Below are 24534 nucleotides of genomic sequence, written 5' to 3'. Positions count from 1 at the left end.
TGAACCTGAGCTGTAAACACATTGTGAACAAGCACCATAAAACAAGAGGAAAAAGATGCAACTGTAGCGAGTTTTCCCTGGTTGCAGTTTGTGTAGCTTTGAGTCACCAGAGCATGTGGCCATTATTGGCTGTGTAGTTGCTGCTGGATGAACAGAAAGGAAAGCTGCATGCACTGATGTACGTAGTTACCCATTCCACCGACGATGATGCAGTCTCTCAGACCCAGAGGCTTCCCCAGGACTCGAAACTGCTCTGCAATCTGATAGGCAAGCTCCCTGCATGACATCACATATAGAGTTGAAAAATGTTTTGTATTCCGTTGTCCTCCTGAGCTGAATTGAGAAATGCCTGTGTTGAACATGAAAACTTGAAAGCTTGTCTTACCCTCAACTATTAGAAATGTCACCAATTACTGTGAATTTATTCTATGTTGTCACGTAACCTAAATGTTATTCTGTTTGTTTCCTGCTTCTAATCAAGTAACTTCTTGTAAGTGTTTTAATGTGGACTAGCAGGGTTTTCCAGCTTGCTCTCTGAGTCTGGCACTTTGAAGCACTGACCTGGTGGGAGTGAGCACCAAGCAGAAGATGCCATATGGGTCCTCTGACAGCTTCTGCAGCACTGGCAGCACAAATGCTGCCGTTTTCCCACTTCCTGTTTTAGCACAGCCCATACAGTCCCGACCTGGGAGGGAACACACAACAACTTAATTTACTTACTCTGAGTTCTGCTTTACTCTCTTACATGCCTTGTGGTGACTTTGGAGCATTTCACCTACTTACTTACCTCATCAAGTGACCCGTACCAAACTCCACGAAAAAATCTGATAATGTATTTTATCTTTAAGTTTGTACAAACTTACACTCCTTGAAGATCACCACTTTCAAAATCTTCTGATCTAGAGATATTTCTGGCAAATTCGACAGCAGTCAGATTGGGGAACATTTTCACATTTTATAAGTTAGTTGACGACCACTAATGTGTATTTTGAGGCAAAGCACCAAGGTAAGTTATACGAGTAGCTGAAAACAGGGTAATCACTAGTTCTATAAAATATGAAATTAAGGGCTGATCGGCACATTTCATTTATATGGAGAGAACAAAAGTGTTTGCTCATTTGAAGTATGTTTCTTCTTCCAGGTGTTTACCTTTGGTTTTTACCTTAACCATTAGCACTGACCATTAAATTGATCGATTTTTCAATGGAGATCTGCATTGCTTGTCAGGACACCCGATTCGGCCGTTCAAACAAAGGTAGTCGAGAAGATATTTACATTACAGTTAACGTTAAAGAGCCTGGTGATCTGTTTTTAAACAAAAGATTTAACAAAGGATGTCTTACCTTGTAGTATCGCTGGCATGCAGTTCTCCTGTACAGGAGTGGGTTTGTTGATCCCCAGCTGTTTACACTGCTTAACCAGCCAGTCTGAGAGACCCAGTGACGAAAACTCGGCCATTTCTGATTTATCCCGCTTTTTAAAGCTATATTAGTACTTCTGTACAGTTTGTTTTACAAAATAATCACTGAAACACTTTGTTTTAATAAAGAGTTCATCATCCTCGTGCGTAACAGCAATGGTCGCTTTATGATGACATCCCAATCTGACGTCTTTTCCTCCTCCTTCGTGTTGCTGCCATAGACTGCTGCCCTCTCCCGGTGAGGTCAAATGACGGCGTAATCATCAACACTAAAAATATCAGAATAAATATAAGTTTTTGGACCTGGAGACATTTTTAAAGATCAATTGAAATAAAATCCACGTTGACTTTGGTAACATATTTTTACGACTGTTAACAAAAATACACACATGGTGTAGGGGGTAGGCTAAGCACGTCCAAAAAACACTTCTACAGGTGCTGGATCAAAAAGCTAATGACAAGAATTTGACAAAAGATACCACACACCAGACTAATGGCTTCCAGCAATTTTAATTGAGCAGCGTTTCGCTCTAACAGAGATTTTCATCGGGAATCACATCGTCAAACCACCGTCACAAAGCAGAACAAGCAATGTATAAACACGTGCGTCACTCAGGTGATTGTGATCTACATGAATGAGAGTTAATCTACTCTCAAGCTGGACCAATCAGAGCTGAGTTGGACAACACTGTTTGATATTACCAGATGGGGGACAAAGCATGCCTTGAAAATGGGCAAAATGAACTAGAAACATCAAGTTTTGTATTATAAAGGTACATATTAAATTTAACACATCAGGAGTTCAGTCAAATATATGTATATATATCATTCATCACATAAATAAGGCAGGTTCAGCCTAGCAATTGGCCATAATGTGTACTGATACCTACAACAGGAAAGACAACACAAACAAAAAAGAAAAGAATAAGATGTGTATTTCTAAACTGTTTATGAAAAATTATGATAAATTGCGTGATAAATTACCACTCACCACAAAAATGTATCACAGATATCATAAAAAATAATGTTTATTTATTATAAGTTTATTTCTTATCCTAACATTATGTACTGATCCTTTTCTGTGGTTGCCTTAATATTACCTCACAAAATTTTATCATATCAGCCCAAAAATGTCAGTGACCTTTTGACCTTTTTTTTGTTGATTATCAGAATGGGACCAATGTGTGTTGTGGTGAATTTCCAGCCTCCCCTGAGGATTTTAACTCTGAACTATGACCTTCAGTCTTTGCTGAATAACACTTGTTCCTCAGAATGACCTGAAATAACTGGTCCTTTTGAAAAGCACGTTTTTCTAAAAGTCAATAGTTAAGAGTTAATTAATTTAAGTCCAGGCAAGGAGATAAATTGCAAAACAGTTTCTTTTGAAAATGGTAAAATGTAAGATATAACACTCTGTCCAGACTTTACTTTCAGCACAGATGATGCCTTGTTTATCACATCATGCGGGTCTTTGTCTTTCTGTCATACCTACCACTGTGAGCGTGAAGAAGACACTATGAGTTTGATTCAGCTGCTGCTTGAGTGGAGAAAGAGAGCAATCTTCACCAAGGAGACCCATCTGTGTGTGCACACTGGGTTGCCAGAGGTGATTAATGCTCTGTGTGTTAAAGGCAGAAGCCTGGAGGTTCAGCTCCATCCTGCCCAGACTGTCCAGCTGTGCTGCAAACTGCCTTGGACCAGCTCAGTAGTGTCTTTCTAAATGAACATGAGGGCTGTTTGCATGTAAGGCAGAGATCTGATGTCCCCTGTTGCCTCTCTGCAGCAGAGAAGCAGTCAGCTGCATCTCTGTAACAGGCCACTGAGCAGCACGATTAGTGCACAGGAGCTGCTCTCGTAACATTCCCACTGCATTAGATGCTCTGCTCTCCCATGCTCAGCCTATATTTATGCAAATAAGGGATTTATTTTAAATCGTGGTGGCTCCAAACCAGGCCTGTATAACCTAATGAAGTGAAGAGAACGTGTTAAAGCATTGTTTTCACCAGTTTTATAAGGAAGGTTCTGACACTTTAACAGGGTATTTCAATATTCAGTATCCAATATGATCAAACAATCTGTATATTTTAAATCATTTGATAATTTTTTTATTTGTGCATTGGTGTGTGAATGCTTACATGTATTTTTCTTGATATTTCAAGGATCTTCTGCCATATTTGGGCAGTATGAATCAGATTTACAGTTTGTTATCCCTGATATTATGTGGTTTTCAGTAAGATGAACACAGTCACACAGTTTGATGACATAATCATTGCTATGAAATTTGCTCTGCTCACTAATGAATAAAACATTACATTAGTGCATAATATTTCTGTAGGGATTTAATGTACAGTGCAGTGAGTCAGTCAGCTTTGTGGAAAATTTTTACAATCGGATTTCCAGTCTTATTTTTCCTATCCCACCAAGAGCAAGATATGACGTTTCCATGTGATTTCATCCATCATTGTGTTCGATTACCTTAGCTCTTCATAAACAGCTTTATACTGAATATTATCTGATGACGTGAGATCAACACAGACAGTAGGTACAGGAGTGTACAACTGACTGATCACTGTATCTGAAGCTTAAAACAGCCTTTTGGCTTCTGTTCTAATTTCAGATGCTTCGAGCGTTGTGCATGCAGAAAATATGCGCTGAGGGGGGGCTTTCAAGACTGTCTGCAGGCCATGTCGACATATTATACTTCACATTCTGACATTTAAGTGGATGGATAAAGAGGAGGGAGGTGGTTTGTCGTTTGCAATGTGGCCATCAGATGGCGCTAAAGAGGCTCCACGGTCCCACCGAGAGAGTTGAATGGGATCCCAGTGTGATCTGGCACAGAGGCGGGAGGGGAGCACAGCACAAGTCCTGGAAGAGGTTTGAGCCAAAAGCAGTCTGCTGCCCGACTTTCATCGACATTCCTCCGTCTGTCGGGCTCGCAGAGCTGAGCCAAACGGTTCACGGTGCGTAATTACGCACGGGGACTACAGATCCGCGGAGTTGCTCGTCGTGGAAACCCGCGGACAAAGAAAGGCAGGCAGACCGGAGTACAACAACTGACTTGAGAGGAGTACTGTTGCAGGGGAAACGGGTGGAATCTGGAGTCGGAAGTGATTTGTCTTCCCCCAGAAATGTAACTTGCAAGCAGGACTTTTGGTGAAGAAGCCGGACAGGAGAAAAGGACAAAAAGTGGAGTGGTGAGTGGAATCTGAACCCAAATCAGCATCCAGATCCTCGGAGCATGGAGTAAGTTAGAAATTTGTATCTGACATTTACGGTTCGCTCACTCATGCTGTCTGGAAGTGATTTATTCTGATGGCAAAATGCTTGAAAAGTGAACTTTGTGGTGATCAGGTTAAACAGCAACATCTCTTTTGGAGAAATCGATCAGAAAATTAACATCGGTTCCCATGTGATACTGCGCTGTTTTCTTTGTTTACATTCTTATAGAGAACAATGTGTTATTTGTGAACCGTAAAGCTTGACCCAGTTCCACCAGAAGTCCGTTTACACCGCAACTACAGTTGTGACCGCAGGAAGGTGTAATTCACATGATGAGAGATCGCGGCCGCTTTACATTTATCTCTTTATAGGTTAGACAGAGGGTTTGTTTAAAACTGTATACCAGTCATACAGTGGAAAGCTGTGCCCTTTCAAGTGATGTCATTGGCACGTCAGCGCCCACGGAGACCTGCTGTATAAGATCTGCAATCCAGCAAGAATGCTGGGACTTTGACAGCAGTCCTAAAACAATGGTATGACGGCATTTGTTTAATGCATTTACACTGTCAGAGCTCGGACCAGACATTAGCTCTGCATCATCCCTCTGTGATGACTAGACGCTCAGTTAGAGTTAAATCACTTAGTCCAAAGGCAAGGTTTGAAGGACCTCTGGAAGAAATTCTAGATTTAGTCGTAGGGCTACCATACACACTGAGACAGGAGCCTGCACATCTCTTGATAGAAGAGGCAGCCGGCAGCTCTTGAGTCTTGATTAACAGCCACTTCAGGCCCATAAACAAAATGAGTGTTCAGTGCTCAAGTGCTCTCATGCTGTGTGCAGCTTGTCTTAAAGTACTTCATATCACCTGACCCATGCAGGTCCCTGTTCAAATGGAATATGTTATTTGATGAAGAGGCTGTGTTTCTGTAACAGGCTGCTGCTGACATAAACAGAGTTGTAGTGGTTTCCATTATTTACAACATGTAGTAGCTTTCCATCCATTTAGTTAAATTATATATTTATACAAATGCCTTTTAAACTCAAAGAGGCCCTGTCATATTTTCAGAGTTAAAGAGGACCACCTGAATGCACTTTTAAATAAATTAACACTGTGCAGTTGATTAAGGGACGCTAAATGATGCAAATGATTCACCAGAGGTGTCACCAAATTTGTGCATTAAAAGCAGCATTTCTTGATCACATTTGAAGGGCCTCTGGACTCAGACGGCCTCCTTGACCCACACAGTATTTGGGTCTGTATTTGTTTGTGTTAATGAGGAAGTGTTAGTGTGACTTGTATTTTAAGGCTCCATTTTTAGTGGAATTGTGATGAGTGTGTTTTGAAAGTGTATTAACTGATTAGTGTTTTAATATTTGAAAGAGCTATTTACGATATTTGTATAGTTTGTTTTGTCAATGAAATCAGTGCAGTGATTAAGGTTCCTTTCTCTTTATGTTAAGCACATTTGACCTAAATTGAGTTTAAGTTTTCAAACTCAGGTATTCCCTGTGTAGCTGCACTGTGTAGAAAAATGTCATTATTGAATTAGCACTTGTATCAGCAGCTATATTAAATAAATGTCACTAAATGCCGACAAGGTCCACAGGTAATTTATTTCATTGTGTAACTCTTTCTTCTTGTTCTGCTGCAGAGGAGTTGTCTGCGAGCTGTAAAATGTTCCCGCTACATCGAGAGAGGTACAAACATACGTCATGTCTGTGTTGTGGCTCTGCATGGCAGGGATGGGCGATGATAACTCAAGTTTAGTTTTTGATCTCTTCCCAAATAACCCTGAGCATCTGATGAGTGATACCTGAACCATTCATCAGCATAATTTATCACTTGTTCTGAATATAGATGTTATTTAGCTAAATTTGCCAAATGTTAATATAGAAATCACAATAAATTTCCAGGATAAGGCAGCTTTTAATATAAAAGTCAACATTTATACTTTTGTGTGTTCATGCTTTTGGCTCTGGTTTGATATTCAGGAATACAACATAAGCATCTTTACTGTTCATACTTTGGGGATGATTCCGCCCATCCCTACTTCATCAAACATTTATTTGCCTCTGAACCAAATCCACCCTCATCCCCATGTTTATCCTCTTCTCACTATCTATGGAAGTTTGTTCTGTACTTTTAACTGTAAGATCTGATTCACAGAGTGGATCTTTAATGCACTTGTGTGCCGATGTTGTCAGTATGCTCTACTCCTCTTGTTGTAGTTTCCGATTGTCTCTTCCATCATATCGTCCTCCTGTCAGTTGCTCCTTTGCAGCTCGACTGCTCCATATACTGTTGGATTGTTTAAACTCTGTAATAGTGCATCATGTTTTAAAGTTATAGTTATGTTTTGCATGTCGAACCTTGATTTTCAAAGTAAGTACAGCTGCCAGAGATATGTAGAGGTGTAAAACAGTGGATAAAAATGGAAATCCTCAAGAGACATAGAAATACTTCAACTGAGTCAAGTTCAAGCTAACCACAGCCATTGTGTACTGTGAAATGCATGTTATAGCCTCCTTTTAAGCCATTCAGTGTTTGAAACTCAAAATATGGAGTATCACATTAACTAAAATTATGGTTCAACATTTTGAGAGATAAAGATGCCACTTATTATCTACCACTCTTATTCCCAAGCATTTAGTAATATTATAGCGTTAAAGCTAGGAGATGAATAGCTTAGATTAGCCCAGGAAGAACTGTAGGGGGAAACAGCTAGCAAATGGCTCTGTCCAAAGTGTTTCAATACCAGTGTTTCCTTTTTCAGTTCAGGTTTTGTATTTAATGCCAAATTTTTTTTACTGTTCTGGCATACTCCTGGCTCTACCTCCACACCAAGCACACAGACAGCAGAGTGGTATCAGTCCTTTCATGTAACTCAGAAAGAAAATGAATATAAGATTATCCAAAAATGTCGAACTATTCTCTTAACCCCCGAAACATATAATACAGCTTGCAGTATATCCAGTTACTACAGCTGTTGAAATGCAGGGTGCAAGGTAGGTCACAGTATGATCATCTATCTGCATAATTACAGAGGAGTCATATGGGAGGGGGTGATAACTGTGCCCATATCATCTCATTTACTGTTGAAATCTAACTTGACATCACTGTTCAGCCTACCTCTACAACACAGAGGACGTCTATACTTTGGTTTCAGCTTCACCATAATCAGTTAATCTGCAGCATTACACTATAAAAACTGTTCAGTGTTTGCGTCCTCCGACTGGGAAACCAGCCGTTATGCAGGTAGAAAGGCTTCTTAATTGCTGTTTTGGAGTCATCTTGGCTCACAAGTTTATTTCATTGTGTTTTATTTGGCACGAATGCGAATGACAGTGTTGCCGGAATATCGTCTCTGTTAACGTGTCTCTCCCTGACCATCATATCTTGAATTCAGAAAACACTCCTGCTTTGTGTACCATCACAGTGTGAGACAGCAGTAACTTATCAGTCAGGCGCCTGCAAGAGGACCTGACCTCTAGATAAGTGAAGTGCTGTGCTGTCATTGAACACGACCAGAGCTCACGTTTCGGGCTTTTGGTCGTGTAGTGTAGTGTAAGGGTCAAAATCTTCTGAGAAACTGACAACCATAATCCTTGTTTTACTCCAAAGCCGGCATAAAAAACATTGGCAGAGCGTATATGTTGTGCTGCAGATTTGTTGACTTGTTGAGCAGCTACAGAATGAGTTAGCATTTCCCCTGGCGATGCTATTTTGGTATGTAGTTGTAACGTGTCATGTTGCTGGACTGGGCCAGACACTTTCGCTGGCTCAGGAATGTGGACACGAGGCTCACTTACTCTGAGGTCAGGAGAAGCAGACCCTTTAAAGGAGAAATGCTTTTAAAATAACAAAAAGAAACGGCCAAAAAGAAAAGCCCCCCCCCAAAAGTCTGTGGAAAACCTGAAATCCCCTGAGGCTGAAACACCAAAGCAGAGTTCCAGTTTTTTGTGTCTTTACGCGCAGATGTTAAAAAAATTATACTCTGCTGAAGCACTAGGCTGACGCTTTTTTTTCTTTTTCTTTTTCTTTTTTCAAGCTTTTGGGTCAACACGTGGTGTTCAACCTGACAGGCTGAATATGGGTTTCTATGAATACTTAAGCATTACTGAAGAACTGTTATAAGATTTCTATAAAGTCCTCTCTAGCACATACTGACAGCAGCTTCTCGCCCTCTCAACTATAGATTTTGCTCTTCTCATCATAATGTGAGTTGTTGCATAAACGAAAGTTACATCAGACAATCTGCAGCCTTCAAAATTTTACATATCAAGTGTGACAGCAAAGCTTACAGCTCAGATAACGAATAGGTTCATATTTTTTAGGTCTGTCATAAAACAATACTCGTAATAGTCGTTGTAATTGTTCCTCTTGTCCTTACTGGCCATGAAGGGATCCCTTAAGTGATTTAGATGTAAGTGATGGGAGACAAAATCCACAGTCCTTGTTCTGTGCAGAAATGAATTTCAAAGTACAGCAGTCTGACTCTCAAATCAAATAGTTATCTTCCAAAGTTAATCTTTTTAGTACAATATTCCCTCTTGGCATTAATGTGCTTGTGCAGCAGCTCATCAAGGAAACACTGTCTATGGAAACAAGAAGAGAAACTTTTGTGCCAAAAAGACTGTAACTTCCACTTGATATGACTAAGTCTGACAGAAGCTTTGTATTAACTGAAACTTTCAAATCAATTTTTTCACAGAACAAGGACTGTAGATTTTGCCCCCCATCACTTAGATGAAAATCTTATTAGGATGGGATCTCTTCCTACTCAGTATGGATAAACATGTATTTAAGACAGACTTGCAAAGGTGAACCTATCCTATACCTGAGGAACTAATGAAAAATAAATACACAATTTTATATAAAACAAGGGAAAGCAGCAAATCCTCACATTTTCAGCTGGAACCTGCCAAGGTTTGGCCTTTTTGCTTGATAAGTGACTTAAATTGATCATTGATGAGACCAATTGTTTCAGTCACAGGGTTTACAAGGTCCTTCTTGACCTTTAGATAAACAGTATATTTAGATTGTGAGCATATAAAGTTTTCTTTCAGTGGGAGTAATGTTTTATTTTTACTACTGAGGACTTTTCAGACCAATCACAATCAGTTGTCATTTCCCCCCCTCTTTCTCTAAACACTAATCTGTGGTAACACAATGCAATTTAATCAGTAAAATTAACTGAGTAAAATGAACAGATCATATAGGGGTTTCGCAGATTATTATGGATAATTTCCATGAAACCGTTGCTGCTGTTATCGAATGAAAGATAATATGAAAAAGTTATTTGTGGTACCTGCTTGTGACAGCATTTTTGACTGAAGTACTGCAGAGTCTCGGACTCATCGCAGTTGGATATCCATACCTCTAGGCCATTTCATTCCCATCACATCTCCTGCAAGCATTGTGATTTGCAGTTATGAGTGTGAACTGTGAACCCCCCCCCCCCCCCCCCCCAGCTGTTTACAGCCCGCAGAGCTTATAGGCTCCACTATGTGCAGTTTGACTACTTTCTTAACTTCAGACAGACTGTTGGGTTCTGACTGTAGGGCCAGAGAGCAGGTTGCAGCTTCTGTTTCAAGATCTGAGATTCAGGGTGGCGAATGAGTGCTGAAGTTAAGAGGAGAGATCAAGAGAGCAGTGAAACAGGATTAGAAAGTGATGACTTGGGGCAAAGACACAGCTCTCAGACAGCACAACCATGGTGGTGTGTGTGTGTGTGTGTGTGTGTGTGTGTGTGTGTGTGTGTGTGTGGTGGCAACTAGACACTGAATAAGAAACACATTTAGAATATTCTACACTGAGAGACACGGAACATTTTCCTAATTTACGGTTGTAAGTTTATCAAAAATACAGATATCAATGTTATATATGAGAGTATTTAAACTCTGATATGGATGTATTCACTGTAATTTTTATATATCAAGTCTCATTCAATTTAAAAAGAGACATGAGCAACTGTACTGCAGGAACTGTGGGCTTTGTCTGTTGTTTTGAAGCACTGCAACACTGTTGAAAGTGTCAGTTGACAATTTTATCCTTTTAAAGGACTTCAAAGGTCCCACTTGAAAGTGTTTGATGTCTCTCTGTTTGACTTTTTTAACCTTTTTATGCACATTTTCCATTAGATTGCAACTCTTGCTTATGGGAAACCTGACAATGCATAATGACCAATGACAGTGGAATTGCACATCAGGGGAAAAAGGGGAAATAACTAAAACATGGCAAGATGATATTTTCCTTTTACTTATACACATTTTGTTGCACTGTGGTTCTTTTATGACTTGGGATAATGACTTCACAATATGTTGATTTGGATTTAACAGAACAGTTTTATTTATAAACGGGGAGTGAAAACACTTCATTCAACTAGACACATCCTCTAACATTAGAAATGTGTCTGTGCATGGAACAAGATTTCACAGTGCTGTCCGATTTGTTACACAGTGTTTAGAGCCCTCACACCCACCTGCTCTCAGACGCTCACAGATGATGCCATAATGAGTCTGTGAGAGTTCAGTGATTAGAGCTTGGGGGGGTCTTGGTTATTGTCTTGTTTGTCGGAGTGACCAGCGACCCCAGAAAATCAGTGTTGTGATTTTATTTTTATTTACACACACCACTTCTGACAGTTTTCTCATTCAGTAAATTTCTTTCACATGTTCCATACAATGCCCACTCAAAAACAGTTTTCCTTGGTTCCCCTGTAATCCTTGGATTAGTAACTTGCCAGAAGATATATAAATAAAGACAAAATATTTCAATTAATATTTATGATAGAAACTGTATTGCCATGGGTCTTGGGTCTGTGTGTCAATATCAGTGATACCCAAGTGGATTTGAGCAGATTCCCTGTCAGCTCTGATGTAGCGTGTCATAATCATTGAAGAAGAAATGTGTTTTTTGAGGCAGTTAAGAGATTGTGAACTGCAGGGACACTTTTTGACCACGGTTGTTATAGAAGTACACTGCTACCAGCGTTTGTGCTTGCTTTCTGTTTGGGTTTATTCTGGTCAACCACGTTTTGTATGATTTCTAATAATCAGGTCTTGCCCCAAATTTATGCAGGAGGAGAAAATTAATTGGCAACTATTTTGATAATTGATTAATCCTTCACCATCAAACATGACTAACATTCCCCAGTTCCAGATTCTGGATTTGCTGCTTTTCTCTGTTTCATTTCAAGGTAACTGCGCTTTTGTCGGTTTTGGAAAAAAAGCAATTTTATGATTTTAGCTTGGGCTTTAGTAGTGATGGCGATTTTTCTCAATTTATTGAGAAAATAATCTATCATGAAAATAATTAAAAAGTAATTATTTGCAGCCATAATGCTGACCTTTAGCTTTATATTATAAAATTTTCAACATATATTTCCCACTTTGTTGACTCATTTATGTGACCTCGCACTCCTAATTTTGATATTTAACATGACTGCAGAACTTGAAGGCAGAATATGTTTAAACAAATGTTTGTACAAAAGTAAAGAGAATAGTATTGAACAATAGCATCCTTTCAATGTGTAGTTGTAGATTCAAACTAGTTGTCTTGATGACTCGTGTCTTTCCTACATCACTGACAGTTTATATCTATATGAGATGTGATTCCTATTCCACAGGAGGTAATACCCTTTATCAAAGATGTTTGAGCAGTAATTTGAAACTGAGCATGAAATCCTGCTCTGTATGCAGCCACATAGGCCAGAGGAAGTGTAGTGTTTAAATCGTTTTGTTCTCTGACGCCTCCCTGTAGAAAACTCAGCCCTCGTGATTCCAGCTCCAGATGGAGCTATCATAGAAGTTCCTCTGTTTATGGCCTTTGCTGCGGGAAGCAGCCAAATACCGTTGTAATGTGTTCCTGTCCCTGAGAGTACTATTTCATCTGTATGAATCTGAAGCTGAGACAGAGCTTGCATGCTCAGCAGAAGCCTCTCCACGAGATAGACTGAAGGGGGAGGGGTGTTGTTTGTTCGGCCCAGTCCGACATTTCATCAGATCTCTCATCCTGCATGTAGACCCATAACCTCAAAATGCATCTAAATGCTTCACTGCAATTAATTTATCATGAAGGTGGAGTGTAGCTGCTGGCCTTAGGGCTGCATGACTCCTCTATCTGGTGTCATTGCTGTGCTTTGATGGGGAACGTAGAGGATTGTTATTGGATTAAAGAAAACCTAAAGCCATCAGCTCACATTTAGCTTAAAATTCTCTGATAATGGCAAAATATGAAATGACTGTTTCTTAAGGCAAACTTCAGAAGTTCTTCGGAGGGAAAGTGTAGTTTTAAATTCGTCAGTTGGTACCACATCTAAACCATCAGATGATCTAGCAGTGACAGTCCCCTGCGACAGACCTCTGCAGACTTGTGCGGTGCATGAATACAAAGTCGTGCAGAAGTGAAGATAAAATGTCCCAGAAAGGCATGAAAACTGGTTGTGCCCATAGAGGTTTGAACCACACTTCAGGATTCAGCCCAGTTCCCCTGCGGGCCTTTCTGCTGGTCCCTGCAGAACTTTCTCTCCTGAGTCTCACAGGTTTTGTCTGTCTGGCTTTTTCTGTCTGTTCCACTTTGACCCTGAATACAAATAAAAAGATAATGCACAAGCTAAAAAGATAATGCACAAGCTCTAAATGAAAAGGTAGTTTTCAGAACATGCTGTTTCCCAAACAAAACCAGCTCTCAAAAGCTTCCCAGGTTTTTCACATCTTTAGTTTAGGCGCTTTTGCCAATACAAATTTAGACAATAGTTTATTTAATATTTTCTCTTTTTAGCTGGTAATCCTACTAGAAAGGAGAGAAGTAGAAATTAAAGAGAAAATTATTTTTGATAATGGACTACATTTTTCAAGCGAGATGGCAGACTTTACTGAGTCCCAGCTTCTCAGTTGAAAGGATTTGCTGCTGTTCTTCTGTCTAATGTGATTAACTGGATTTCTTTAAGTTTTTGAGTGTTGGTTGGACAAAACATCACTATTTTCTGACTGTAGTATCTGTATCTGTCTGTAGACCAAATGATTGATTGATAAATGAAAAAAAAATTGAGCATATTGATAAATTATAATAAACAATAATTAATTAAATAAACATATGATAAGATAATAATTAAAGATTGTTACTCGCTAATCCATATGTAAAATGATATACACTGAAAGAGCAAGGAGGAATTCAGTTTGAAAAAGTTGGGTGACACACATGTGCGATGGGTGTCTCAAACATCTGACCTTTTTGTTTTTCTAATAATCAAACACCTCCCACATTTCCCTTGATAGATAAAGTCTATACAGTATATGTTCTCACAGAATGTAGCACTATATAAATAAGTTATGGCTTGTTATTGTCTTTATAATTCTTTAATAGTACTGTTAACCTGAATGATTTGTGAGTGAAGAAATTTCTATTGTACAAGTATCTTGGCCAAAATTATCTGAAATTAAATGAAAATATGCACACATCATTTAAAAATAACTTAAATGACTAAAAAATGTTGTGTTTCTGCCTGTAGCTGCCACTCTTAGCAACACATTTTCAGCAGATTTTAGTTATTTCTGGTTAAATCTTCTTTCCCCATAATATATTAAACCTTTAGTATCAGCCTCCCCATAGGACCCACTAAGAGGCTGTAACCCATACAAAGACACTGTAGTTTCAATTCTCAGTCCTGAAATCAGTTTACACCTCAGGCAACATGTTGTCATGTTTTTGACCCCTTTAATTACTGAGCTGTAATGTGAACACAGTTCTGCCTCTACTCATGCATGGGGTGTGTACAGTTTGACGGAGGTGGATGGATATATACTTGAACTGGAATAGATTAACAACAATTAATTCAGATGACCCCTTACTGGATTAGGCCTGTTTGGTTCAAACTGATCATTATAAGCAGATAATTATTACATGAATGTAAAGGAATGAAACAAACGGCTTCGCTATTTACTGAAATATACTGACGGTTTGAAAATACAATACAGCTATTTCAAATGCTTTTCAGATTACTGTACTGTACTGTGTAAGTAAATTTCTGTACTGTGTCTAATTTAAATACACTGTACAGTAGAACAGTAGAGAGGACTGAGATCTGAAAATAAGCTGCAGGCTAAGCATGAACTCGTAGCAGAATTTGAAAACAAACGTATTGATAAAATATTCTGAATTTTTCCCCCATATGTTCTCACATATGACAAGACCCAAAATGAACAATGTATGTGGACTAATTGATTACTATTGATTACTACAAATTATTTTAACAACCATTTGTACAGGAATGATTTTGTCCCAAGCTTTTTATCCATATAAGTAATTGATCACTGTACTATACTTGAGTACAAATTAGAGGTACTTTATAATTACACTACATTTCAGAGTGAAATATTGCATTTTTATATAGCATTTTTACATGGTGGTTTTGCTACTTCACTTAGCTACGTTATTGAAGTTACTGCCCAGATTCAGATCGGATCTTGCTCTATCATTAGACATAAATCTGGAAACTTCCTGTGGGGTTGGACAAGAAACATGAGTTTAACATTTCCCTTGTCTCCACTTCTTTAATGACAGCTCTTCAGGTTGTCAGATTTGAATGGCTGCCTTCTTCTACCCAGTCATGCAGGGTTTAATCGTGCAACACCGGGTTTAATTAAGAGTTACACAGTTAATTGGATAGGGTATGTGTAAAGTACAAGACGCTATGCCACATCTGATTCCACTCCTCTCTATTGCATCGCATTAGTTTAGGCAAGGCTTCTGAGACTGTCAAGCTGCTGTGCTGGGTTAGCTCTCCCTCAGCTCAGGAGAAATTTTATCCAGTTTTAATCTGCTCAAATCATCAAACCTCGGCGCAATGCATCTTGTCTGAGCTGATTAGCTTGATGTGCTTTTCACAGAGCAACGTGAAGATGGGCCAAATGAATGACGGGACATTAATTTCTGTGTGATCCGCTGTGACGGCTGGGAGCTGATGAGCGGTCAGTCATCAGTTCTCATTAAGATGAGAACATGAACTATTTTACTTTGATGTTAATTCCTATTTATTTGGGCTTACAGCCTTTAATGCCCGGGTTATCAGTCATGCAGCCAGACAACTATTTTTATTGAGTGTAATTAAGTACTTTCATGGTGCTGATTCGTGTCTGATGTTTTGAGCAGGATGTTACCTCCTGACAGTGAAATAAATATTGAGGTTTACCACAAACCTTAAATAAAACACTCCTACCTGAAAAGCTTTGTTACAATATCTTTCTTACTAAAATGGCTTTGCTCCTTCATAGAAATACACACATGCTAGCCACGTAATATTTTTACTTGATAAATTAGTGCCAAAATGGCCTTGCTCAAGGGCAATTGCACAGTGGCTGTTAAAGGTGATAGAGATAGTAACTCATACACATAAATGCTCAAGCTGGGAAATTACATGCAGTAATTGACTGCTTGGAAGTAACATTCATGTTGCCCTACAGATGCCCTGTCTGTAACTGTTTGAAGTAACAGGTAGAAATAACAGTTCTGCAGTGGCAACGTTTTCCACAGAGAACAAATCAACAAGTTGCCATGCAAAGCATTTAGTAAAGTTTGCAAAGCAGTTGGTGTTTCAGGTTTAAAAGCCCTAAAAACCAACTGCAAAATATTGCATGCAGTGTTCTAAGATTTACAGAAAGAGACACATAGCTGACACAAAACTGTATTCTTTTACTACTATAATAGAAACAAATGCATTGCAACAGCAGGATGTTAATTACAACACCATTATCATTTAAAAGCAGTTTGGCAGCTTGCTGTTGACGGTTGTTTATTGACAGACAATTTAGCTTGTAGAGAGAAAAGCACAGGTGTAAAGGAAGTTAATAATGGCTTTTATCCATTTAAGTGTCCTAGTTAGCCGTGACAGAGAGCCAGTTAATCTATAGCTGGACACTGGAACTGGCACATTCAAATGGAATGTAGCCATTATCAGTGTTATTGATTGATTTCCTGCTAAACATGTTAAAATATCTGCTGTGAAAGAGCTCACAGGGCTTAAAGTAACTTTCTAAGCATTAAGAAACTTGTAACTAACACTTGGTAGCACTGAACCAATAGGATAAGGCTAAATGCAGTAGCCATAGATAGCCCAAGCTAGTTATTACTAGCTTGCAAGTCTCACAAGATCAACCTAATGATTATAAATGAACGAAAATATATTTTCTTTAACTTTGACCAGAATTTGTTGTCTTGTATACTTTGAGATTTAACAAATCAGTTTATTTTGTGACCTCATGCTTTCTGTGTCTGTTACCTTGACCAACTTTCATAGAAATCCCTTTTATGTGGCAGCAACCAGTCAACTGTACTTCTATAACTCCTGTGAGGAATTGAGAGGGCATTTTATAATATTTTAATCAAATCAAATTCAACAAATCAAATTAAGAGACAAGTGTATCACAAATTAGTAGTAGTTTGCTCTTCATTTCTGCCATTTTTGTCTGGTGACTCCTTATTGTTCAGTTAACTTAGACCCATATTTGTGTATTGAGTTAGAGATATTTCTAGCTGCTGCCATACAGGACCTGAATCTGCTTCTTTGTCTGTGCTGCTTTTGTCTATTGTGAATTGTAGCTTCAATCTGTACTGTAACAATAATAACTATTGTTTGTATGCAAATGTAAAGCAATTTCTAACCAAATCCAGTGGGAACAAAGCTTCATATAGCCAGCACTGACCTATATAAATGGTTATTTCTCTGTCTTAGACAAAGAACAGACCCTTCTCCCAGCGCACATTATCCTCATTAATGTCAGTATGTAATTGACTTGAGAGGGGAACTGCTCATTGCATACATTAACATTATGCAAACTCTATTAACTGAGTAATGTTCCATGAATTCACTAAAGTGCCTGCGTAGTCCTTCATCGTTCTGTGAGCCTCTATCCATGTTTAGTCCCCACAATGAGTGTATGGTTCTTCAAAGAGAGCAGGATGGCTAATTGGACTGCTAGCGGTTAGCAGATCTTCAGCTTCATTTGCACCAATAGCCTCATTATACAGAGAGCATCATGACCTCGAGGTCCTTGAAAAACACAATCACATTTGGAAATTGGGAGTATATGTGTCCCTATTTATAGCCTTATCCACCATCAGTGGAAGAGTTGAGTCCCAAAGTGTCGATGCTTTGCACTCAGTGATTCAGTTAATTTTAATGATGGTACAGATGTTTTAGCCTTTTGGCTTTGATCAACATGTCTGATGCCATTTTTCTAGAATACATGTGTAAGTAATGCATTGCATTGCCTTTTCATAGAGCAGCTCATGAAAGCTTATTAACTAAAATTGCTTTTTCTGAAAAATTATGCCATCCAAAATATATTTATGTACATGCTGTAAATACTGCAGAATGAATAAAGCAAATATTATGGAAGTTTATTGATGAGATTTGAGAGCGCACAAAACAAATCGCTATGTTTCTTTTTGTTGGAAGTTGTGCTGCAACTTGAACAATCAACCTGCATCCGGTTGATTCAGGATTATCCACAAAAAAAAAAAATTTTTAGTTCTAAAATCATGATATGAAAATTGTAAATTATCATATTAGCTGTGGATTATTTGGGAGAAAGTGGTACATTATTTCTGGAAGGACATGTTGCTGTTGAGTTGTTGAGTCATCATTTTTAATTTCTTTGAGCTCCAGAAACAGATTTCCATCCACTTGTGTTGTTTAATGTGAGATCATACAGTAAGTTTCAGTGAAGAATGTCTCAAAATCTCTGCAAATACAGACACAGATAGAGGTAAAAGAAAAGGTTATTTTGTGATTTTAAACTACCCCTTCAGTGTACAATCAGTGTACAAATAATGATTAATAGAGATTATAGAGTTTGCAGTAGACCTGGAATTAAAGTCTGAAACTGTTGTCTTGGTCATTTTTATATTCTCTGTGGAGAAACTGGATCAGTGAGGACTGTCACATGCAGACAGATGTGTTTATCTCCCTTAAAAATCACTGTTTGTGACAGAGCTGCGTGACAAAAGAAGCGTTCAGCCAGAAAAGAGATTTATTGACTTCCTTTAAAAAGTGACATGTGCTGTTACAAAATGATACATACCATTTAAACAAAGTAGGTACACTCTAAAAGCATTGTTCTTAAAGCTTACGCTCGTGTTCCCATGTTATGGGAACTTCTTTTTATTCTATAAGTATCTTTTGTATATTAACCTAGTCTGGTAAAATAAATCACCACTGTGTTAATTTTAAGGTTCTGTCTTACCTAAAACAACATGCTAGTCTCTTTTTAGGCCTATTTTTTAAGTTTTTAAGTTCTTAGAAATTATATTCTAGATATTTATGAGTGTATCTTGTTTAGACAGTGTATGTGTTTATAGTGTGCAGTTTGATGTTATTCCATAGTTGTTTGTAGTATTGTACAGTAAGTGCACGGAGGGTAGGGGTACACCGAACAGTTGAAAAATGTATTATAATTTGTTTATTAACTCCGACTATGAAAATGTAATTAATTCAAATATATTTCAGAGAAATACTAGCCAACTAACACTATACCAACTCCTTTTCTTCTACAGAGTAAGTCCTTCTTTTGAAAACATGGTGCCTTCACGGCAGAAGATCCTACCTGCCTGGATATATGCCATAGTATTTTGTAAATGAATGTGTCACTAAATCATCTGTAACAAGAAGTTAATAAGTTCTGTTTTTTGTGTTTTAAAGGGAGCAGCCCATCTTCAGTGCCAGAGCTCATGTCTTCCAGATTGATCCAGCCACCAAACGCAACTGGCTACCAGCCAGCAAACACGCCGTCACAGTCTCCTTCTTCTATGATGCCAGCCGCACCGTGTACCGCATCATCAGTGTGGGCGGGACTAAGGTTGGGACCCCACCACACATATGACTACCCAGATACACATGCATACATGCTACATCATACGTTTACATCACACACGGACATTTGTAATAGTGGATGTGCAGGCCAGAGACTCGTGAGCTGTTATAGGAGACAGAAGAAGACCGAAGGCAAGGAAAGGTCAGAAAAAGCCAGTTGGTGTCAAAGGTAGTGGGGATGAAACTTTTCACTTGTCAGAAACTAACAGCCTGGAGTTGTTGCAGCAGACTTTCTAACTGGGGCGACTGTGGTTCAGGAGGTAGAATGGGTAATTGGAAGATCGGCGGTTCAATTCCCGGCACCTCCAGACTGCATGTCCTTGGGCAAGATACTGAACCCCGAATTTCCCCTGTTCCATTTGTGTGTGAATGTTAGTTTCCTTTCTGAGCCCATCCCTTAAGCTCAGTGTGTGAATGTGATGTAGTGTAAAAGCGTTTTGAGTGGTCAGAAGACTAGAAAGGCGCCATACAGACCATTTACCATTTCTTCACTGGAAGCCACAGAACATACACATATTGTTATATAGCATTTCTAGCAGGTCAAGGCACAAAAGTTATTCTGCTTAAATTTATTTTAAGAGGAAAAATGTTAAGTAGGAGACTAATAAATTGTTCTTTAAACCACATTTTCAAGTCTTTTCCAGCATTGATTGATCCTAAGTTGGTCTATTTAACAAACTTGATATATTTTTTGATTGGGTTTCTATCAAAGAAAACCAGCACAAGATGCAGTGGGACTGCAGGAAAAATCTAATCAAGCTTTAATTGAACTTCTGTAGCAATATGCACCTTGTTGCACTCAGCAGTACGTTAATAATATTTTCCTCATATGGTATTAGTATTATATAAGTGTAGGGACTCTTCATTTGTGTAGTATCATATCCTCCTGACTTGCATTTTATTTAGCCCACTCTGTGCAGCCCATCCCAAGATGCTTAAAATGAAGGGAAATAAATCTGTTTTCCATTTGGTTGTGGCTGTCATGGGTGGGGATGCATTGGTCAGAGTTGCACATTGTCAGCAGAATATTTATAACACACACATATCTTGTTAGCGACTAAATAAAACTCAGAGAAAATGCTGCGCTTTGTAGTTATCAGCCAATTCTGCCAATTTACCGCACTGAGACTTGAGGCTTTTGGAGAAGAGACCAAAGAAATCTGCATTTGGCAACAAATTCACCTAATCAGACTGTTCACTTGAGAGTGTTACTGAATAGATCGCACACCACAACAAGCTTTTTCCCATAGCTCTTTCTCTAGCCTGGTTGTTAGATATTTTGTCTTTATTTGCAACCATAGGTCTCCAGTAGTCCTCCATAATGTTTTTTTTAACTGTAAGTTACAAACCTGCAAATGTTTTAGATTTTAAAGACTATATGATCTAAATGTGACATGTGGTTAATGTTCCCATGCTGTTTATTTTTTCTAATGAACAATCCTAAAGAAAACCATAGAACTCCAAGCCAACAGCACCCTGTTCACTGTAATGAGCTGCTACATAGTGAATAGTTGCCCGCTTGATAATCAGATGAAAATCAGCATATTTGCCGGTCAAGTAGATACAAATGAAAATTAACAGTGGGCTGGAATGAAGTTGACATTTAAAGGTGACAGAAATTATTAATGTTCTTTTTGTTGGTTCTGGATATTGTTAATTCTTTGTCAAAGAAAATGACCTTTTGAAAACAGGCTTTTTTAGCACGTAGCTTAATAAATGCATACAAGTCCATGCAAGTGCAGCAATTGAAATATGAATAATAAATGTGTTCCAGTGAAAGAATGAGCTTTTCTTTATAGCAAGAAGTTATTTATATATCTTCTGTATTTATTTGCAGGATCATGTCGTGTCCCATTTTTCCTACTTGGATAGTTTATCTACTTTTGTGTTTCATGGTATTTAATAATTTTTTTTTTCCCACAAGGCCATCATCAACAGCACCATCACCCCCAACATGACCTTCACCAAAACCTCCCAGAAGTTTGGCCAGTGGGCCGACAGCCGGGCCAACACCGTCTATGGCCTGGGCTTTTCCACAGAGCAGCAGCTGCAGCAGGTAAACACCACTAGCACACACACCACGGCAACATTCAAACAAAATACTTCAAAGAGTCTTTCATTTAGTAGATATGACACAAAGAGGGTTATGGGGAAAAAGATAGACAATGGGAGCAAGAGGGGACTGTGGCCCCATTTTCAATTCCTCTTTTATACAGATTCTGTCAGTGTCAAATTCAGCAGAATTACGTCTACAGTGTACATATGGAAATACAATTTATTTTTACCTCACCATGATGCAGATTTTCATACATTTCCTCTTATAATATTTATTTATCTCAAAGATTTAAATTTTAATTTGCAATTTAACTTGAGCTGTCATCAAGAATGAGTGCAAAGTAAGTTTAAATTACTGCATTAAAAGTACAAATAAAGCACAAAAAGAGGTCAGAAGTCACAGCACCTGAAGTGGAACAAATATTCTTTTACCCCAGAATACATGTTTACTGAGTACCAAAGGATGATCTGAAACAGTAATTTAGGGATGATGTGATATGATGTGTCTGAGTTTTCAGGTTATCTTGTCTGACTTCTGTCTCTTCTTTTCCTGCACCTGCAGTTTGCAGATCAGTTTAAGGAGGTAAAGGAGGCAGCCCGTCTGGCCAGAGAGAAATCTCAGGAGAGGTTTGAGCTGGCCAACCCTGCGCTCAACATTGCAGCTCCAGAGGTAAAGCGCTGCTCTACTTTCTTAAAGCACTCGTTTGGCTACCCATACCAGTTTTCTTAGTTATTTTGGCTGATCTCCCAGGTAGAAAATGGAAACTCCATATACTCAATATAATCAAAATAATAAACAACAGATCTGAAAAAAATATCAAAGCAGTCAATCAATTATTATGCTCTGTAAATGCCGAGCTCTAATCAGCCAAAATAATTAAGTGATAAGGGAATATTTACATTACACTTTTCATCTCAAAACCTACTTTCCATAGACCTCATAGCTAACAGTTATTGTAAGGAACTATTTTCTTCTGAAAGGAAAAACTATCCTGAAAACAGTCCTTCTTATACTAAGGAGTCAGGACATTGTTTCTGGAAAGACACATTGCTGTTGAATTTCTTAAATTAAGTTTTGAGATGCTTTGAGCACCACAGATAAGCTCCATTTACCTCCAGTATATTGGGGTGGTGGGAGTCTCAAGTGGCAGAGATTTCCAAACCTCAGCAAAAAGAACCCCAACTATCTGCATGGAGGATAGTGTCATTCCAACTTATATAAGGAGCAAAATAACCTCTACCTCTTGACTGCAACTATTTGTGCAGTCAAGGGAACTGCTACTGCTGGTAATAATTTTAAAAACCACTGGTTTTATACCATAAATAAATTTTCAAAAGCTTACAGTGCAAGTGTTCGCTAATGAGACTTTAGAAGAAAAGTCTAAGTAAAGTCTGCCTTTAAATAAGAAGTTCAGGTTGGAGAAACTGAACCTGTGACCTTGAAGTGATACACTGGTCTCTGTAACCCCCAGGCCAATACGACAGAGCGGAGCAGTAATATCCCAATGAACTCAGTGCCTTTGTTTCTATTTTAAACATACACAGAAGCATGAGGGATTAGACGGATGTCCATCTGGCGGCTCCATTATTCTCGCATTGGTTAACCCCATTAAAAGATTTCATGCATGACAAATGGAGATGGGAAGCAGAAAGAGATGCGAGCTCTGAAGGTGTTTGGAGGGGCAGTAATGGCTGGGACTGAAAGGAAGAAGAAGGAGGGCTCAGGAGAATGGGGAGGAAAGAAAGGAGATGTGGGGACAGAGAGAGGGGAGCTGAATCATCAATAATTGAAGTGAATCTGGCTGCTGCTGAAAGGACAATGGCCAGCTTTTATCCTGCCGCGGTCTGTGATTTCTTGGTGGACTTGATAACACTGAGGACCAGCTGGAGAAGTGAAAGCTCGCATGCAGTGGAAACTTTTCGTCCTTCACCTTTTTTCCACAAGTAGATTATAGGACACGTATTTTTAATGGGACAGCTCTTCTGACATTTACAACACAAGTAGTACACACTCTGTTTGGGTGGCTGTGATCAAACATGGAGGGCAGTGTCCCAAAAGTCAACACATGGCAGTGTCACATGATGACTCAACTTTTGCTTCAGTTTGGCTCTACTAATCTTGTTTATTTAGTAGGCCTGCCACGTATCATCAGTGAGTGTGTTGGTTGTTGTGGTGACATGAATTCATAACAGGCTAAACTCTGTGTGTGTGAGTTGCACAGTGTAGAAGTCCAAACAAGGAGCCACTCAGCAGGTCTGAGAGACTGCAGAGTCACGCTGCCAACTGTGTCCCCAGCTCTGAGACACTCAGATAAGAGCTGATGGTTTGTCTTGTCTGTTTATTTGGCGAGGCAGAGAGAAATGATACGACAAAACAGAGCATCAATACCGAGAAGGTCAACGGCACAAGAAGTCCAGTGGAAAAATTGAACAATATTCCATCAAACAAGCTGACATTTAATGTTAAAGTTCTATTAAATATTGTTTCCATCGAGGCCATGGGAGCATTGATCCTGGACTGAGCTGCACAGAAGGAGGTCAAAGGGCAACTTTGATCAGTAATGTCCCCCTGATTTACCTTCGATCATTAAACTTAATTTAATTAGTGTCTGTTCGTCTGTGATTCAGTTTTAATGTGTTCAAACTTAAGTTACTCTTTTGATCACTCTAATATCTGTAGCTTTCTTTTTGCTAATAAATACTGTATACTTGCTCCTGCATGCCTCTGCTTTGGCTGGCAAGATTTCCTGCACAGTAAACAAACATACTGGTATTCTTATGTTTAAAAAATATATAAAAGGAAGACAATAAATAAATAAATAAATAAATTAATTAATTAATGTGTCTCTGAGGAATTGAAGTAGGAGCACCTGAAGTCATGACTGCAGTATATGTGTGTCTCCACACACAGGTCAGTGTCAGTGACAGAACAGCAGGCAGAGGTGTTACATTCTTACATCCCATCA

At 38.8% G+C, this 24534-nt stretch overlaps 2 protein-coding genes across 8 annotated transcripts; one reads left to right on the top strand and one right to left on the bottom strand.

Moving 5' to 3' along the window:
• Positions 1–190: 190 nt before the first annotated feature.
• LOC119884458 (probable ATP-dependent RNA helicase DDX49) lies at positions 191–2014 on the bottom strand (the record flags this gene model as incomplete). 2 transcript variants are annotated; one of them, XM_038694864.1, is given in 4 exon segments in its annotated part: positions 191–276; positions 562–685; positions 1344–1689; positions 1907–2014. In XM_038694864.1, coding segments are annotated over 3 exon segments (325 nt in total), but the record flags the coding sequence as incomplete, so codon positions are not given.
• Positions 2015–4246: 2232 nt separating this feature from the next.
• Positions 4247–24281, top strand: LOC119884457 (homer protein homolog 3-like). Of its 6 annotated transcripts, none has more exons than XM_038694858.1 (6): positions 4247–4617; positions 6296–6341; positions 19343–19499; positions 21438–21569; positions 22131–22238; positions 23791–24281. In XM_038694858.1, exons 2-6 carry the CDS (start codon positions 6319–6321, stop codon positions 23881–23883), a joined length of 513 nt encoding a protein of 170 aa, XP_038550786.1. In that variant the 5' UTR covers positions 4247–4617; positions 6296–6318; the 3' UTR covers positions 23884–24281. The 6 variants fall into 6 exon arrangements, with proteins under 6 accessions (XP_038550786.1, XP_038550785.1, XP_038550787.1 ...); XM_038694857.1 differs by having other exon boundaries at positions 4247–4666; XM_038694859.1 differs by having other exon boundaries at positions 4247–4666; positions 23114–24281.
• The last annotated feature ends 253 nt before the right edge of the window (positions 24282–24534 follow it).

The sequence above is a fragment of the Micropterus salmoides genome, unplaced genomic scaffold (assembly GCF_014851395.1).
Source record: "Micropterus salmoides isolate LMB-PRFRI ecotype aquatic unplaced genomic scaffold, ASM1485139v1 Ms_hic_scaffold_3466, whole genome shotgun sequence".
In the NCBI taxonomy this organism is placed as follows: Eukaryota; Metazoa; Chordata; class Actinopteri; order Centrarchiformes; family Centrarchidae; genus Micropterus; species Micropterus salmoides.
Note: the sequence above shows the minus strand (reverse complement) of the source record. Positions and strands in the feature narration are given on the sequence as shown.